Source organism: Agelaius tricolor, unplaced genomic scaffold, assembly GCF_023055355.1.
Source record: "Agelaius tricolor isolate 1412-34295 unplaced genomic scaffold, bAgeTri1.0.p SCAF_38, whole genome shotgun sequence".
Lineage (NCBI taxonomy): Eukaryota > Metazoa > Chordata > Aves > Passeriformes > Icteridae > Agelaius > Agelaius tricolor.
This window is the reverse complement of record NW_027269298.1, coordinates 5,401,543-5,419,405: the sequence shown is the minus strand read 5'-3', so window position 1 is coordinate 5,419,405 and position 17,863 is coordinate 5,401,543. Positions and strand designations below refer to the sequence as shown.

Genomic DNA, 17,863 nt, shown 5'->3' with positions numbered 1-17,863 from the left:
GAAGGGCCCCGGCCCCCGTGTGGGGAGCAGGGCGGGCACGGCGGGCACGGCGGGCAGGGACCCGCAGCGCACGTGCCACTCGTCCTGCGCCTGTGAAACCCCCGTGGCTCCGCGGAGGCCGCCGCGCTTTGTGTCTCGTGTGCTTCATGTTAAAGATTTCCCAACAGTGATAGACTTCAGCTGCCAGGATCAGGGAGAGCATGTGCATCCAGCATGAGCAGCCCCCACACACAGCTCTGGGCCATTTTTTTATCCTTTTTCCTTTCTTTTAAATAACTATTGGGGCTCATAACAAGCACTGTCACTACAGCACTGCTCCCCTGATTGACTTTGCGACAATGATCTGTGGAGGAGATGGGCACTCAAACAGCCACTCTGCTGCACTCAGGCAAAGAGGACTAGAAAGGCTCGGGTTGGGTTTGCTTTGGGTTTATTTTTTGCTAAATTTTTGTTCCGTTTCCAGAATTACTTCTCAGATTTTTTAAAAAACAGTATTGCAAAACCAAAACTAATCACAAAACTGTAGTAAAGCAGCTGAGAGGCTGAATGAAAACCACACATGCACACACACACCAAAACTCCAATCCTCAAAAAACAAAGGGAAAATTGAACTCTATCAGAACACCTCATCTTTGAGCCATCCTGGAGCATCCTGCTAGAGCAGAGGTCTCAGCACAGTGATCTTATGTATCATATATGCTCTAATAAATAGGTTCAATGAGTTGAGTTAAGGGCAGGGTTTAACTATTAACTCTAAATTCCCTCACTCTTATGGCTGTAAGTCAATCCCTTAATGTTACTTTAACACAATTTCTGACAGTTGAATAAAATCTATGGTCAATATTACAACCCCTTCTTTCCTAAAGGAAGGAAAATACATGTGTGATTTGCATCAGAAATGGTGGGAAAGCTGTGGGTGAGTGGGGGTGACAAATGTCCACAGCCCTATTGGCCAGGAATCCGAGCCTTCCATTTGCCTTCAGCTAGCCGGGCCCTCACACCAGCCCTCAAAACAGCACAACTGGCAAAACCACCTCCACACAGGTACAGCTCTCAGCACAGCAGCTGGGAGCAGGCAGAGACATTAGAATACAAAGCTGTAAGATATATCTAAAATAATCCCACAAAAATCAGATGACACAAAGAATTCTAATACTTTCCTTTTGTTAAGATACAGTAACTGAGAATACAATGAAATTCTTCATGTTCAGTATCTCCCATTAGATCAATTAATATTCAGAGAAAGGCTTTAACATGAAGTTTAAATAATCATAGAAGGAGAAAAAGAACCACCAATGTTCTAGAAGCTTCTCTAGACCTTTCAATCAATTTTATTTATATGCAAAACCAAGAGAAACTCAGAAAAAACAAAGCTCCTCCTGATGCTAAAGCTCTCAATTTACTGACAGGCAAATGGCTTCATGCTGCCACTTAATCTCATTTCTTGCATAATGCCCTCTAATTAGCATATCAAAGTGAATTAATACTTCTAGGGCATTAGCAATGGGAAAATCTGCTCCAGGCTTCACAATAGCAGTTAAGCAAGAGCCAAGAAATCCTCAAAAACACCACAAACCACTTTGCATTGCAAAACTGTTCAATTTATTTATCCTCTCTCTCTAAACACTTTTACCGCACACTGTTTTACTACTGTTCACCAAACAAAATGATAATTGCCAAAGTTACCAGCATCTGTAATGCCTGTTTAGAATCTTAATTTAGATTGTGTACTTGAAGCTCTCTAGATGCTTCCATTGACCCCGTCATACACCACAGGACATAATGGAAAACTGTTGTTCTTTTAAAAAATGCCGTCAGGATAATATTATTAAATAACCTTTTCCACTTACAATAAATGATTAAAAATTAAATAATCTATGACAAAGCCACCTGCTGGACAATAAGGAATGAGAGATTGGCTTTAAATGTTGATGCATGACTGAAGTATAGCAAAAGGGTTTGACCTGTAAACACATGATCCAAACCCACCTCCCTTCCAGGTGATGGATTTGTATTACATGGGATATTCAGTGATTCACATTGTTGCAGTCCCTGTGACTGTGCAACACGCATTGAACTGATCATTAACAAAAGAACTGAAACACCTCAAAGAGCATAAAATTAAAGTAAGTGCATAATGATTTTTACTATATGCTTTTATGCAAAACATGCTATTTTTATTCAATTCCTGATGCAATAAACACATTTGAGCTGTTACAATCAGAGATCAGAGCTTTTCTCCTTTAAAAAATGTTTTCAGAATCCACATTCAATCACAGGTCACTTTGCAAAATATAAATTGTAATTTATAAACAAGGTCTAAAAACCCCTGAAACTTCATCACCTTTGGGCTCTGCAGCAGTCTTTAAAAATAGAAATAGACCACTGAGGGGAAAAAAAAACAAACACCCAAACCCTACCTCCCAACACCAGTACTCCCACCCTAAGCCCAGGAAGGGCCTGGAGCACCAAAGGAAGGCCAATAACAAAGAGTAGAAGAAAATGCCGGGGGGCAGTGGGGTTTTCTGCATTTCTGTTTGCAACACGGAGGGGGAAAAAAAGTACAGTAACAACAAAATAAATTATGCTGGATATTTATCTGGCGCTTCGAGCCTTCCTGAAGAATGTGCATTACTGAAAAACCCAGTGTTGAAGGACCAGGCTGCATTACCTTTCCTATTTAATTCCCCGCTTCCTCCCTCAGTCCCGGCAGCACGATGGAGGAGCTCTAATGTCCAGCTGAGCTGCACAATTCATCTGTTTGGCTGATGAACTACTCCAACTCTATAAAAGCATGAACTGTAAGAGCTGACAGAAACTTTAATAATTTATATTAAATATTGATGTGAATTATTTACTCCATTCACACTTAAAGCCAGGAATTGCCTACCGGAGAAAAGCAAACGTGACAAAAGGTCAACACGCTGGTGAGAAAAGGCAGGCGGTGTCAGGCATGTGTTATCTGAACCATGCTGATCACCTTGATAAGCGAAGAGCATTAAACATGACTGCTGAGCAAACAAACAAAGCATTCTTCTCGGGTGTCAATCGCGGCTCCGGCAGCTCGGGCTCAGCGCGGCGCCGGCCGCGGACGCGGCTCCGCTCGGGGCTCCGCTGCTTTGGGCTCCTCGCACGGAGCCGCCTCCGCGCCCGCCGCCCAGCGAGCACCACCGAGCGCCACGGGCCCCGCGGGCAAGGAACGGAGACACGGCCCAGAACACGAGGCCACGTCCACACCGGACCGCCACGCGCCCCGCTCCGGAATTATTAACACAGCCTTCGTGCGGATTTAAATATTGCCTTGCATTTGTAACAATTTAGAGTGTCTAATTCTGCTTATATTTGTCTACGGTAGACTGCAAATATCATTATATTAATGCTTCACACAAATCAATGTTTAAATTGAAAAAAGACAGCATAATATCCATATCATACAATTTTACCATTGAAAGCTGCAGGAACAGAGCTTGATAAATGTGTTAAATCCAGGGAAAAAAAAAAAAAAAAAAAAAAAGACTGTTTTGCATTCCCTACGTGCCATGATAATAATTTATCTCTGAATGCAAAAATTCCTTAACTTACAACAAGCATCCTAAAATACACCACACGGTAACTGCTATAATTTGGTATTTTCAGATAAGCGAGCAAATGTGTAGAATTCAAAAATAAATGGAAGGACATGAAAGACAGCTATAAAATAAAATAAATAAAATAAATCCTTGCTCCTGGATAAATTAGTATTGACAAGTAGGGCCAAATTTATCCCCTACAGTGGGGGAAAAAAAAAATCTCTGGAACCACTAATCCCAGTACTCAAGGTGAAGATGGATATTTAAATGCAACAAGGAGCACCAGCAATAGGAAGCGCTGAAGGTAAGGTGCAGTCTCAGGTTCTGTGAGACAAAATACCACAAATTTCTCTAATGTCTATAATCACCAAATCGCCATTTTCTCAACTAGAGAAGTGCCCTGGTAGAAATCCACCAAAGAACCAGGCTGCTGATAATGAATGTGTTGGAAACAGATGACCAAATGACAACCAAGACACTTTATTCAATTTATTTTTTCCTAGTAGGACATTTATGAAGAAAAGCAATGTCATTGCCATAAGGACAGTGCAAACGACCAAACGTTCTGCTGCACGGCATCATTTGTAATACATCTGCTGGCAATTAAAAAAATACATTCAAAAGTACAACCACTGGGTCGGTGACAAACCTTGGTACTGAAGCATGAGATGGAAGCAAAAGCTAAACAATTTAAGCTGAGCTGGATGAACATAATGCCCAGCACTGACTTCTTCAGGTAGTTAAGGAACAACAAAATATGTATTTAGCAGCTTGGAAAAAAAAAAAACAGGACTGTACATAAATATTTTAAAGAGCTAAAGTAAGTAACAATAACATCACAGCTGATATTTAGAAAATAGCCAAGATGCACACACACACTCCCACACACACCCACATATATGTATGCTGTCAGTGCCATTTCATTGTTCCATCTGTGTCCTCTCATGCTCCGGCAGGACTGAGGGTTACAGTGGATTACTGAGAGTTGCTCGCACTAAAGCCTCGCTGGAAAGTTGCAATGTTGCAGTGCAAGGGCAGAGTGCTGCGCCTGGCTGCTCCAGCCCCGCGGTGCCCACAGGGGCTCACATTTCCCTTTAAGCGTGCCAGCAGGGCAGGCTGCTCCCTCCAAGGAGTGCCCGGCCGCGCTCCAGCCTGCTCGCATTGACAAGGGGCGTTCCTGAGCCCGGCCAGGTCATCAATAAGGAGCTTTGCAGCCAGGCGGGCCCGGTGCAGCCCTTTCATCGCAGGGACGGCAGCGCACGGCCGGTCACGGCTGTAGCAATAAACATAAAGGTAACTTACACGGCAACAGCGAGGATTAACCCCGTGGCTAACACGCGGTTTGTCCGGTTTCCAGAGCTTTTTTTATTCATTCTTTAACACCAAAATCTATGCAAGGGGAGAACGTTCTTAATGAACATTTTCATCCTCTCTCTTTAGACATAAAAAATAGTTGCAGCAGCCCGAGCAGCCGAGCAGGCCTTTCACTTCCCCTGCGGACACCTCCTGCAGTCGAGAAGTTCATTAAGTTTTATGATCTTCCCAAGTCAGTCCTGCTTATAAGCCTCACAAAGGCCACAAATCTGGCAAACCATCATGTATGCCATTAGGCTTTACTAGGAAATGAATGCTATTTAGGGGTGGTGGTGACAGTAAATTCGGGGTTGGCTGGCAGCTATCATTGTTGCTGCTGGACTTGGGGAAATAAATAAATAAAGAAAGAACTGTAGATGTGTGCACCGTTATGCACGTGAATTCAGACATTTTCATAAATGTGTGATCCTGTCTCTACAAATGACTTTTAAAGACAAAAACCTAAATTATCTATCGGCACAGTCCAGGACCTAATAATATGTTGCTCCATTGGGAAATAATTGCAATTCTCTAAGACATTTTAAAACTACAAGAATTAATATATTTTCACTTCTTTCTCCACAAGAATAACCAGGACCCCAGGTTGAGCAACATCCTGGAGGAAGCTTAATAAAATCACCAGTCTGTAGGTGTTCTAGTCAGTAAAAAAGAGCTATTAAAAAAAAAAACCAAACAATGGTGCAAATCAGTTTTTGATTCCTTCTGGCAGGACGTGGGGAAGCGGAGTGTGGCACAGGTATGCAACAGATGTGAGCGTGTGCCCAGTGACACCTCAGGGACGGGCAGAGCACAGCCAAAGGGAGCCAGCGGCTCCTCACTCGCTCATCTTCCTGTTTATTGGAGGGGCTTCGGAAGAACTCTGCTATAATTTTTCTTTGAACTAATTAAAGCCAGAGGTGGCAGTTTCTTTATGAACACCGTGCTACCTTGTGGTTGCCTCTCAGAATACACACAGCTATTAATAGCTGTAAAGCACTTAAATGTATTATGCAGCACTTTTGAAAATGTTAAAATGTTAAAAAAGAAATGTCAGGCTAAATTCAGTAACTCAGTGATTTGCTTTGTACATGGTAAATACCTCACAAGGAGAAAAAATAAAAATCTTCAGCTCCTGACCCTGTGTGAGGCTTTCAGAAATGAGATGCATCCATTAACCCTTGCTGGGAAGTGACAGAGTGGCTCCATGCAAATTGAGGATTCCTCCTTGTGCTCTCTCCCATCCAGTCTCACAAAGTCCTTGCTGAAACTACTGTACTGAAACTACTAAAATGCAAATAAATACATAATTCAATATAAAAATTACTTAAATATCGCATGACTTGTTTCTGAACAGATATGACTTCCTCACCTCTGGAGGAAGGCAGTGATGAAGCCATCACACCCAGGTAAACTTTGGTTCTGATCAGGAAGAATTAAACACCAGCACACGACCCCATGGGAGGCAGGTTTAAGCACCCCAAGACAATGCAGAGCCCTAGGTGGAGAGGGGGACACCTCTGCTTTAACTGCATCTCAGACCCTTCCTCGAGCTTCCAGTTTGGAATTGTTTGAGCCATTCCCTCCGAGAACAGCTTCCAGATAACGGGCTACAATTTATTTTCACGTTTTCTTTGGTTTAGCACACTAAGTAAAGCCTGAACAGACATTTCACCTCAACTGGGAGACCCTGAGTGAAGGTCCCCTTCCGGGAAGAGTTTTTGGTGGAGGTGTGGATCCATCTCCATCAATCACTCAGAGCATTAATCGTGTCCCTCCCGTGCTGCGGGGCTGGCAGGAGCTCGCCTTTGGGCAGGCAGACGCCTTCACTCTTTGTTGGTTCTCACAAAAGAGAGATAACTTGAAAACTTGCCCGACTTCTTGCAGCACAAATGCAGGATCCCAACTTACAAGTTATCACTGAAACACCCCGAAAGGTTTCAGACCACAGAGCCTCTTGTCAGGTTCCCCCTCGCCTGCGAGACGGCGGCGGCCTCACAAACACCCTGTGCCAGTAATCCCACTGCTGAAAGGACTCGGGCTTTCTTCGCAGCTCACCTCTGACATGTGGCTGACTACACTTGCCTTTCAAAACACTGAGGCTAAGCCCTCTGCAAATAAAGTGACCGCGGGACCTACGCCTGCCTCCTTAATTGAAATGTGCCTCCTGCAAATGTCTGAACACCGAGGGCAGGTCGCTCTCTGGCTCCGGAGCAGGACGGGCAGAGAAGTTTAGGGCAAGGCAGGAAACAAACACAAGCCGAAGGAAAGGGGTTACTAGCCGGCCGAGGTGGAACGTAGGTAGGTGGGAAGGGAGAGGGATCATTCCCCTTATCCCGGGTAATATAATGCAACATAAAGCAGAATCAATCTTAATATTCACAACACAGTCAATACCCTAGTGCTTAGCTGTCAGCAGGAACTGAAGTGGATCCCCGGTAGCAAAGAAACCCTTGGACATAAAGCACCATAATTCACAGAGAACCGCTCACTCCGGGCTCCACGGCTCAGATTTGCAATGATTTCACGTTGGGTTGTTTTCATCCAGGTTTATTTTTTCAGTGCGGAATTACGCAGAACGTTATTGAGTATCACATAGAGCTAAAAAGCCAGGCAATGGCTTAAGCTATATGTGAATAATTGGCTATTCATTTTTAAATCCAGTCATAGTAAATGTTTTTGCTATTGTTAAATGTTTTTACTATTGTTAAATGTTCTTATTCTCGCTAAATATTATTTCCACTAAATGTCCTTGTTCTCATAAGACAAAGCAGAATACTTTGCGAATTTTCTTCTTTAAACAAACAAACAAAAAATTCTATAAATTCAGTGATGTGAAAAAATTGCAAAAAAATCTCCTAAAATGCCCACAAGAAAAGCACGGAGTTTATTCCTGTCGCGTTAATGAAGACGAAAAAAACCCGCACTTTTGAGATGATTTTTGATAATTTTGGCGTTTAAAAACCCAGCGCCCGGGAGGCGCCGGAGCAGCGCCGGGCACAGGAGCGGGGTCGGGGCGCCCACGGCGGGGCCGCCTCGGGTTCGGCTCGGCGCCCCCGCCCCTCACGGAGCTCCCGGTCCGGTGCCGGGGTTAAATCCCGCGGTCACAACGCCCCGGCATGTCTTTCACACACTGCCTGACGGTAACACGGCAGCGCGGACGCTCCGGGGCCCCGGGGGCCGTGAGGGGGGACCCCCGCGCCCTTTCACGGCGCTCCCGCCGCCTCAGGAGCCGCCGGGTGCCCCCGGCCCCGCGGGGCTCCCCCGGCCCGGCCCGGCCCCCGCCCCCGGCGGCGTGAGGGGCGCCGGGCCCGGCGCGGCGCAGGCGGGAGCGCTAAGATGGCTGCGGCGGCGGCGGCGCGGGCGGCCCGTACCTGTTTTCTCCTTGATCTCGCAGAGGACGCTGAACAGGGCGGGTTTCATCCTGTGGCAGTTCAGGGCGTGTTTCCTGCAAGAGAGCACAGGACAAGCGGTTAGCGCCGGGCTCCAGCAACATGGCGCCTTCCCCAGCCCCGCGCTGGGGCCGCTCGCCCCCCGGCCGGGGGTCCCGGGGCCGCGGGCAGCGAGGGCCGGCCGGAACCTCCCTCATCCCGCTTCGCTTTCATGCGGAATTATCTTTGTGCAAACACCGCCCGAACGAGGGGGAAAAACCACCCCCCTTGTCCCCGTCCTGCGATATTAGAACTGATTTATTAAGGAGATTGGGGAGAGGGGGGGGGAGGTGTGCAGAGTTAACATTGTTTTTGTATTTATTGTGATTTAATACAGCCAGGGTTTGGTTTGGGTTTTATTCACACACACACACCCTCTCCTGCAGCAATATCTGGTCAGATTTATAATTCATCTGCTGCCACTTTGAGACAAGAAAAGAAAGAAAGAGGCAAAGTTGTACTTTGAGGGATGGCTGGACAGACAGACGGATGGACGGCGGCGCAAAGGCCGGTATCCACCGGACAGTGTCCAGCGGGAACGGCAGGGACCAGCCACAGCCTCCCGCGCCACAGTGACGGCAGAACCATTGCACACTTCTACATTTATCATATCTATTTTTTTTTTTTTAAGGAAAGAAATCATTAAATAGCAAAAATAGCAACTTGGCTCTGCCTTGGCTGCTGGTAATTTCTCTTACGGCCCCAAGAAGTTGCTCTTAATTGTGAGACTCCGGGTCTCTGCAGAGGAGCAGGAAGGAGAGAAACAAAAACCACACACACACACCAAAAATAATTTAAAAAATAATAATATTAATAATAATTTTTTTAAAAGACAAGGTTTAATTAGACGAAACCAACTTTGCTTGTGCCTCATCCAGGCTTTGGTCAGTGATGGTCATGATCTGATGGAGGATGTCGCCGATGTCCTGCTTCCTGCCGTCGCCGTCAGCCCCTTCGTGTCCGTGGGGAGGCGGCAGGGCCATGCCCCCCTGCACCGAGTGCCCGGCCAGGTTCACGCCGGCCAGAGTCTGCAGCATCCTGGACTGATCGTCCATGGCTCCGGGCCGGGCCGCGCTCCGGGCGGTCACGGCAGCGCCTGCCCCGCTCAGTCCCAGTGCCGCGCTCCTGACCGCGCTCTGCACACACACCACGAAAAAAGGAAAAAAAAAAAAAAAGAAGCCAAACAAAACAATAACAAAAAAAAAATGTAGTATTTGTGTTTTGACCGGATCTCAGCTGTTTATTCCACTCTCTTCTCCTTCCCAGGGCAGTAAATCACTCTCTTCTTTAGTTACAATCTTCTTTCATCATCATCATATTGGTGCCTCGGATAAATGAGCTGAGCAGATTTCTGTGAGGTTTTCCTGGTACAATCTTCCTCCAAAGATTTTTTTTCCTTTTTTATTTTTATTGTTGCTTTTTATGTCTTTCCCCACTTGTCCAAAAATCTTCTTTGCAAAAAGGCAAAATTAAAAAAAAAAATTAAATGCAAAATCAAAAAAACTCGCTTTCAAATCCTTCAGAAGTTGGGAGGGTGCAAACAGCAAAAACCACAACAAACCAGCGAACACCCCCACCCCCAAATTGCAACATAAAAAAGCCAAGAAAACACAATCACAGAGGGAAAAAAAAAATTAATCGCCCTCCCCCCCAAATAACAAACGATCCCAAGTCTGTGCACGGGGGTGAGACAGCAGCAATCAAAAGTTTGAACTTGTGCAAAGAAAAGAGCGGAAATAACGGGGAAAGAACTGTAAAAAAATTAATTACACACTCTCTGCAAAGCAATGTGCAAAAATATCGGCCCGCCGGAATTTATGAGCCCCGCGCCCGGTGCCCGCGCGTGTTTTATGTTGTTTGATGGCCGCTCCGGTGAGGGATTGACAGGCTGCCAACGCCACTCACTCACCGCAGACGTGTCACCCTGTGAAGGAGCCGAGCGGCGCGCGAGAGGGAGCGGAGCGCCGGCCCCGCCCCGCCCGCCGGCCCCGCCCCGCCCGGGCTCGGCCCCGCCCCGCCGGGCGGTCCCACCGCCCCGCCCCGCCCCGCCCCGCGCGGGGCCCCGCCCGCCCCGGCCCGTGCGCGCGGCCCTCCCGCCGGGCCCCGCGGCGCCCGCGCTCCCGGGGCGGGCGGGAGGCGGTGGCCTCGTGCAGGAGCGACGGGCGAGGAGGCCAATCGCTGTGCGGGGGGTCGGGAGCTGGTGGCGGCATTGGCCAATCGGCGCGCGCAGGATGGTGTCGTGCCCGCCCGCCCCGCCTCGGGCCCCTCTCCCGACTAAGGAACTTATGATTGGGCCGTTCGAACGGCGGCGTGGGTGGGGCGAGAAGCCCGGGGGCCGCCCCCGTTGCCGTGGTGACGGCGGCCCGGGCCCGCGCGGTCCCGCCGGGCCGGGTCCGATGCCTCCGAACTCCCGGGGGAGGCCGGGCCCGCCCCGGGGCCGGCAGCTGCGGCCGTGCGATGGAGCCCCGGCGCAGGATGAAGGGTCCCGGGCCGGTGTGCCGCGGCCCGTGCCTTGAGCGTGTCCCCGCGGAGAAGCTGCGGGATAGAACAGGAGCCTTTGGCACAGCCCACGGCCCAGGCCGTACGTTACCGGCGTCATTGCAAATTATCTTTTTGTAAATCTGCACAGAACCGCGGAAATGGGAAGAGAATAAAGCACAGGCACCAAGGGTAATTACGAGTTCATTCTCTTAAGAGGTTACCTGCAGGTAGCTGCCAGCCCTCTTCAGACTGTCCTCACGTCGGACACTGCCCCGTTCGCTCCAAATTCCTTCAGTCCTGGTCCGTTTTGCTCACACGGCTGCCCCCATAGAGGCCTCGTAGGGAAGGCTGCTGTAGGTGCGATGGACAGTCACAGCGGCACTTAAACCATCCTTCATGTGCTGAATGTGCTCTGTCTGTGACGGACAATCCCGGCGGAGCCATGCCCAAACTCATCCTCTAACCTTCCTGGTGGTCTGGCTCATGCCTCAGGCTTGGCATGGGCCAAGCAGAGCTCCCGGCTCCCCCAGTCCCAGCTGGCATCACCGTCCCACACTGTCACTCAGGCCCTGGATGTCACAGGAACCCTTTCACCAATGGCTGCGGTCAGGTGTGGCTGGTGCAGATGGAGATGGCTCCTGGTCAACAAATCTGTGCTCTCACTGTCCCCCCCATGCAATTAGTGAATTCATTCACATTTCAATTACTTTACATCTTAATTACTCCACCATTGTCTGTCTTGAGCCAGTGAGTTTTCAGGGTTATCCAGTTTTACTAAGAATGCTACCCCAAAGGCATTTTAAATTGGTATTATTGTGACTCTTTCACCAATGCATTTGCAAACAGGACAGGGCTCCCTGGCCCTGCAGGGACCTGCTGGGCCTCACCACATCGGTGGAAAGCTGCTGTTCTGGGTGATTTTTTGTACAGTTTTAGAAGGCTGAGTCCAGAGCTCTGGCTCTGCCAGCTGCAGCCGGGCAGTCCCTGTGAGATGCCCTGTGCTGGGGCAGCTCCAGCTCCTGCCCTCGCTCTGCACTGCCAGTCACTGGTACCTGCTCCTCACAGGCCCTTGGTGGCACTTGTGCCATGCTGTCCACTATCCCTCTCAAGGGCAGCTGCTTTTTGATGTGTGCAACTGCTGAGACGCGTTAGCCTTTCCTCAGGGATTAATTAACAAGTGTCCTTACTTCCACAGGAAATTGCAGAGGCTGTGCCAGCAAGTCTGGAAAGGTGACAGGGACACACGGCAGGGAACAGGAACCCTGGGAACAGCTGGGAACAGCTGCAGCTCCAGGGGGCCGCGGGTGTGGCTGGGCACCCCTGCTCGCCCCGGCAGCCGTGCGGACACAGCCCGGAGCCCCGGGTACCCCAGGGACGCTGCTCAGGGCCTGGGGCAGCGCTCGGTCCCTGTCCCGGGCAGCAGCGACCGTGTGTGGGGTTCATCCCGCTGTGTTTGTACACCGAGCGCTACCTGCACTGTGCTTTTATTGGAAATAAAATTGTAAATAAAACTGGTGCGGTCCCCGTGAGAAAATCCTCCTGTGTGTGGTCGTGCGGCACCGGCTGTCCCGGTACCGACCGGGGCATCACGGGCCGGGCGGCCGTGCCCACCGGAGCCCGTGACCCGCTCCGTGCGGCCGCACCGCCTCCGGCCGGGCCGCTCCGCGCTGCCGGTGCTGCCGGTGCCGCCGCCCCGCCCGTTCCGCGCCGTCATTTCCGCGGCCGCGGCGCTTCCGGGTCGCGCGCGGCCCCGCGCCCGTTCCGCCGGACCCGGACCCGGAAGCGGCTGCGCGGCCCCGCGGCGGCGGCGGCGGCGCCGGTAAGTGCGGGGCGGGGGGGCGGCCGGGGCCGGGCTGCCCGCGCTGTCAGCCCCTCGCGGGCCCCGCGGGATGCTCTGACCGCCGGCGGCGGCCGCCAGCCCGCCCGGGACGCGGCTCGGGGCGCCGGCGCTCACCGGGCGCGTCTCCCGGCGGCGCGGCGGGAGCAGCGCGGGGCGGGCGGAGCGGGGCAGGCGAGCGGCCGGCGGCGATGGGTGGCGGGGCCAGGTGAGGGCGGCGGGGAGCCCGGGATGCCCCGGGGCAGCGGGAGGCACGCGGCTGCGTGCGGGCTCCGGCCGGGTGCCGGTCGCTCCATCCCGGTCCCGTGACATGTGTCCCTGTCACACGGCCCGTGCCCGTGTCCCGGCCGCACGGAGGGCTCTGCCCGCCCCGCTGCTCCCGGCGGCGCTGTGGGCAGCATCACGCCCAAATGCCGGTCTGGACGGGGCTCCCGGTTCTGCACCTGCCCGCCGGTGCCGGCAGAGCCGGGAGCAGCACCGGGGGAGCGGGAAAGCCGCCCGCGAGATGCAGCAGGGAGTTGATTTCGGTGCTAGCGGAAGTTTGGAAATTTACTCCAAAGAGATGCCAGAGCCAAGCTTGGATATCCCGAGTGTTCTGGACGAGTTTGGGCGTCAGGGGATTATCAGGTAGAGGCAAGGCTGGGAATTAGACTCTCTCGGTTACTTTTCCAAATTCAGAACAGCTCCATTCACGGACACTTTTTTGGGTTAGATTAAAAATAAATTGAGATCAGCATGTACGTATAGACCTGTACAGAAATAACTGAAGCAGGGAGAACCAGTTCAGTCAATTTCTGTATCGGTCGTGTTTCAGGTCTTTGTTGTAACACCCTTTCCTCATCTGTTGGTTAAATTTTCACCCATTTGCAACAAGTAACAAATTGAAAATAACAAATAACGAATGTTAAAATAACAAGTAACAGCTACATTCCTGTTGTGCATTTCCTTTGGATCGGTGAAGGCCTCTGCAGGTGAAGCAGCCTGGCACAGGGATCTGTGTTATGTAGCACGAAATTTTCCCGACCATTCGAAGCTGTGAGCGTGAAAAGCACACACCTATATGGAAGGTCAGTTATGGCAACAAATGGCACAGCACAAGCAGCATACTGGTCACAGCCCCATGCAGCAGCTGCCCATTCCCATGCACTCCTTTTGGAGATCACACAGTCACTGTGGTTGGAAAAAACCTCTGAGATCATTGAGTCCAGCCTCTGACTGAGCACCAGCTTGTCAGCCAGGCCAGAGCACTGACTGCCACCTCCAGTCATTCCCTGAGCACCTCAGGGTGGTGATTCCACCACCCCCAGGGCAGCCCCTTCCAACCCAGACAGCCCTTTGTGTGAGGAAATTCCTGCTGGTATCCACAATTCCTTCTGATATCCGAGGCCAAACGACACTGGCTGAGAAATGGGGCTGGAGCTCAGGTGTCTTCATTTGTTCCTGTTCAGGGACAGACCCTGCACCTGGGACCCTGCCCCACACCTGGGACCTGCCCCACACCTGGGACCCTGCCCCACATCTGGGGACCCCGCCCCACACCCCACACCTGCCCCACATCTGGGGACCCCGCCCCACACCTGGGACCTGTCCCACACCTGGGACCCTGCCCCACACCTGGGACCCTGCCCCACACCTGTCCCACACCTGGGACCCTGCCCCACACCTGGGACCTGCTGTGCAGAGAGGGGCTGCCTCAGGTGTTGTAGCAGAGCTCTCCAGGGTGTTTCTGTTAGTCTGACACAGACTCCAGGCTGTAAAGTTTTATATTGGCTCTGTGTGTGTGTGAGCTGAGGAGCTCCATCAAACTGTGGTGCCTTGTTGTTCACTGTCTGTCAGCTCAGTTTCGTATCCCAGGCAGCACAAGGGCAATCCCTACCTTGTTTGCTTATTGCCTGAGAAGTGCTGTATCTAAATCCATTATTCTGAGAGCAAAACAAAGCTCCTTGAATATGTTTTGTGTGCTCTTGAAAGAGACAGACCCAAAATTAAAAGCCACAAGAACAGGGGATTCATCTTTTGCTGAAGGAATGTGAATCTGTCCAGTTCCATTTGACATAAAGGCCCAAAGGGGCTGAAGATCTCAGGCATTTTTAAGTAGGTCTGATCATCATGAGTGTTTCTTACATCAAAAGCAGCTTGCATGCTGCTGTATTTAAAAAATAAGATTATGACCATGTTTTTAATGCAATAAAAATATTTACGTGCACTCGAAAGTGGAATGGCAACAACCTAAAGAAACTGACAAGGAGCAAAGTGTTTGTTGTGGCAGGTGCTGCTGTTTAAGGCCGTGCCAGACCCTCGGTGGTGCTGCTGCAGAGCTGTGCAGTGGCTGTGCTGAGGGCCCTGAGCTGCCTGGACCTGCTTCGTGTCCCCAGGCTCTGTGCTGGCTCCAGGCAAGGCAGCTTCTGTCAGCCTGGGGACCTCTGTGTGTGTAAAACCCAAACTTCTCAGTAGCAAACAGGCAAAAAGGTAACATGGTGAGGCTTCCTCATTCAGTTATTTTTGAGATTCAACCTTGTATTGATGTTTATGAAATTTATTAGGTTTTTTAGGCTCTTGAATATCACGCTGAGAATTGTGAAAATAGCAGCTCTAGTCTGATATTTGGGCACTGTGCTTTCATTCTCCACTCTACAACAAGATATTTTATTTATCACAGAATCCCAGAGTGGTTTGGTATCCCATCCATCCCTGCCCTCTGGCAGTGGAAGCTATTCCCTGTGTGTGGTGTCTCTCCATCTTTCCTGTCAACTCCCTTCAGGTGCTGAAGGCTGCATTAGGTCACTCCTGGCCCTCTCTTCTCCAGGCTGAGCAATTCCCATTCTCCCAGCCCTCCTCATAGCAGAGGTGCTCCATCCCTCTGCACGTTTTCGTGGCCTCCTCCAGACCCGCTCCAACAGGTTGATGGCCTTTAGGAATGTTCAAGCTCAGCAAATTGTCTTTAAAGCATTTTAGGCATATGAGTGACAGAAAGTGTTCCATGGAAAAGCAGCTTTGTTGAAAGTGTTCCTTCCCAGCTTTCTGTGCAAAAGTCCATCAGCTTCACCTTCCCCTGGAAAAGAGTGTTCAGCAGGAATAAAAGTGAAATGAATGCTATGCGTTATTTACAAGGCCCTCTGGTTTTGTTTTGCTATTTTAAAGGCAGCAGCAATTCAGCCTCAGTCATGAACTCAGCTGTTGTTTCTGCACGGTGATTCTCCCCCACGCCTGCTGTGAATTTGGGTCGGGGGGTTCCGGGCTGGGGGTCAGCCCAGGGTGGCCCTGCAGCTGTGCTGTGAGGCAGGGAACCCTGCAGACAGCAGGAGAACCCCGGCTCCATCAGAGGCATTGAAAATGGAGAGGGGTTTGGCCGCAGTCAGGGAGCAGAGCCGGGCGCTGGGAGCGCTGGATGCAGCATTCAGCACAATATCTGAATGAAAAATGACAACACTTTGTCATCTGTTCAAATTGATATTGCACTCTCGGCTGTGACAGCTGAAAAGGCCCACAGGTGCCATATAAAGAGGTGACCATGTTGTCATATTTCATTTAGGCATCCCTCTGCAAAGCCATAATTACCTAATTAGGTTGTTAATTAGGAGATTAGCATTTCGCTATATTGATAGAATGCTCTTTGCAGGCACGAGTCTAGATACAGATTTGTCTGCTCTAATTTATAATCTCTGCATTTTTTTATACTTATTTATTTGCTTAAAATCTTGATGCAAGATTTCTCAGGTTAGCAGAGAACCAACTTGTCTGCAATTAAATAAAGATTTGACAAGATCAGGAAAGAGAAGAGTGAATACTTCCCATACATACCCCAACATTTTCTCCCCCCTCTAAAGCTCAGTAATTAAAATATTGGAATTGGTGTTATTTGCATCCTGATTAGTGTGACAACAAAAGTATAGCCAAATTCCAAGCACTTCAAAAATACAGAGCTAATGCCAGATTGATTTACAGGTCTGGAAATGAACAAATAATTTGTTGGAAGTTGTGTGTAATGTAGTGTTTGCTCATCATAACTTCCCAAATCCAGTCTCTCTTGTGAGAGAGCCTCTTTATATGACTGTAAATGATTATTTTCTTTTTAATGATAGGACCAGAGCGTGAGTGACAGCTTCTGCAGATAAGTATTCAGTCTTAAATGCACTTGAGCTTTTGCTGAAACATAAACTTGAATGTTCGAATATTTCAGTTCACTTTCCTTTATCCTGCCTGCCCAGGACCTGTCTGTGTTTGAGGGGGTTGATTATTTTAGCTGCTGCAAATGCAGATAACCAGAACCATTTCTTGTGCAATTGCAGACAGAAGTTGACTGGGAAATTATTTCATAGAACCTGAATCATAAATTTTGAAGTATGTTCGTGCCGTCCTGTTCCTGCTTATATGACGCTGGGGGAAAAATCAATTTTTAATTCTAATCTGCCTATCTTTTTCATTAGTTTTTAAAGATCACTTTGAAGAGCTACAGTCGAGGAGGTGTTTGAGTACAGGGACTGTGGAAGCCCTTGAATGATAACATGACCTGCAATGCTATACAATTTTTCCAGCTTGCTGTGTTTTGAGTTTGTTAGCAATTGTCTTGGATCCAAATTGTACCTTCCACGAGTTGTGTCTTTGGAATACTTTTGTTTACTTTGAATAGGGCTTTAATTGTTAATTACTTTCTTAAAGAGGATAGTCAATTTAAACAATATTAAAACAAACAAACAAAAAACCAAAACAAGCTACAGCTTTGCAGAACATGAGGAAAGAAGGTTTTTTTCCCCCTACTTCTTACTTTTATAATTTGGAGAGGAAGATACATTGCAGGAATTGGAGAGTTTTGTGGGGAATTTGGAACTGCTTTTAGCCATTTGAACTGGAGGACTCTTAAAGCCATTCCATTAAAATTGGTGGAACTTCAAAGTTGTAGCTCTTTCCTGCAGCAGAACATTTTTAGTTGCTGACAGCTTTCTCTGATTTTATTGCTTCTTGCAGCTTGTTTAGAGGTCTGTGTGTTTCAAAGCATGAAAGGCAAAAATATCAACCCTTCGTGTTTAGGGACATGTTCTTCAGTTGGAGATGTGCTGGTGGCACCACAGGGCTTTTGGTGGAGCTGGAGGGGTCTGACCTGGAGCCCACAGCCTTTCAGGGACAGGCACAGGGTGTGAAAGTGCCTGCTGGCTCTGATGTCACCTCACCAAGAGAAATCCATAGTTCTGCTGGAA

General features: G+C 49.4%; 2 protein-coding genes across 11 annotated transcripts in view; one reads left to right on the top strand and one right to left on the bottom strand.

Moving 5' to 3' along the window:
• PBX3 (PBX homeobox 3) overlaps positions 1-10,380 on the bottom strand; it is a 100,789-nt gene extending 90,409 nt beyond the window's left edge. For 3 of the 7 annotated variants that reach the window (XR_011683677.1, XM_071454316.1, XM_071454320.1), the window contains exons 1-2: positions 9,209-10,253; positions 8,294-8,367 (exon numbers count right to left, since the gene is read on the bottom strand). Coding sequence is in view for 6 of the 7 variants with exons in the window: in XM_071454316.1 (XP_071310417.1) it covers positions 8,294-8,367; positions 9,209-9,405 (271 nt within the window). In the remaining variant the exon portion in view is untranslated. Of the gene's footprint in view, positions 1-8,293; positions 8,368-9,208 lie in introns of all 7 variants that reach the window. The other 4 variants (XM_071454315.1, XM_071454317.1, XM_071454321.1 and 1 more) reach the window with 4 other exon arrangements.
• Positions 10,381-12,536: 2,156 nt separating this feature from the next.
• MAPKAP1 (MAPK associated protein 1) overlaps positions 12,537-17,863 on the top strand; it is a 79,632-nt gene continuing 74,305 nt past the window's right edge. For 3 of the 4 annotated variants that reach the window (XM_071453857.1, XM_071453860.1, XM_071453856.1), the window contains exon 1: positions 12,555-12,650. The gene's annotated coding sequence lies outside the window, so the exon portion shown is untranslated. Of the gene's footprint in view, positions 12,651-17,863 lie in introns of all 4 variants that reach the window. The other variant, XM_071453859.1, reaches the window with a different exon arrangement.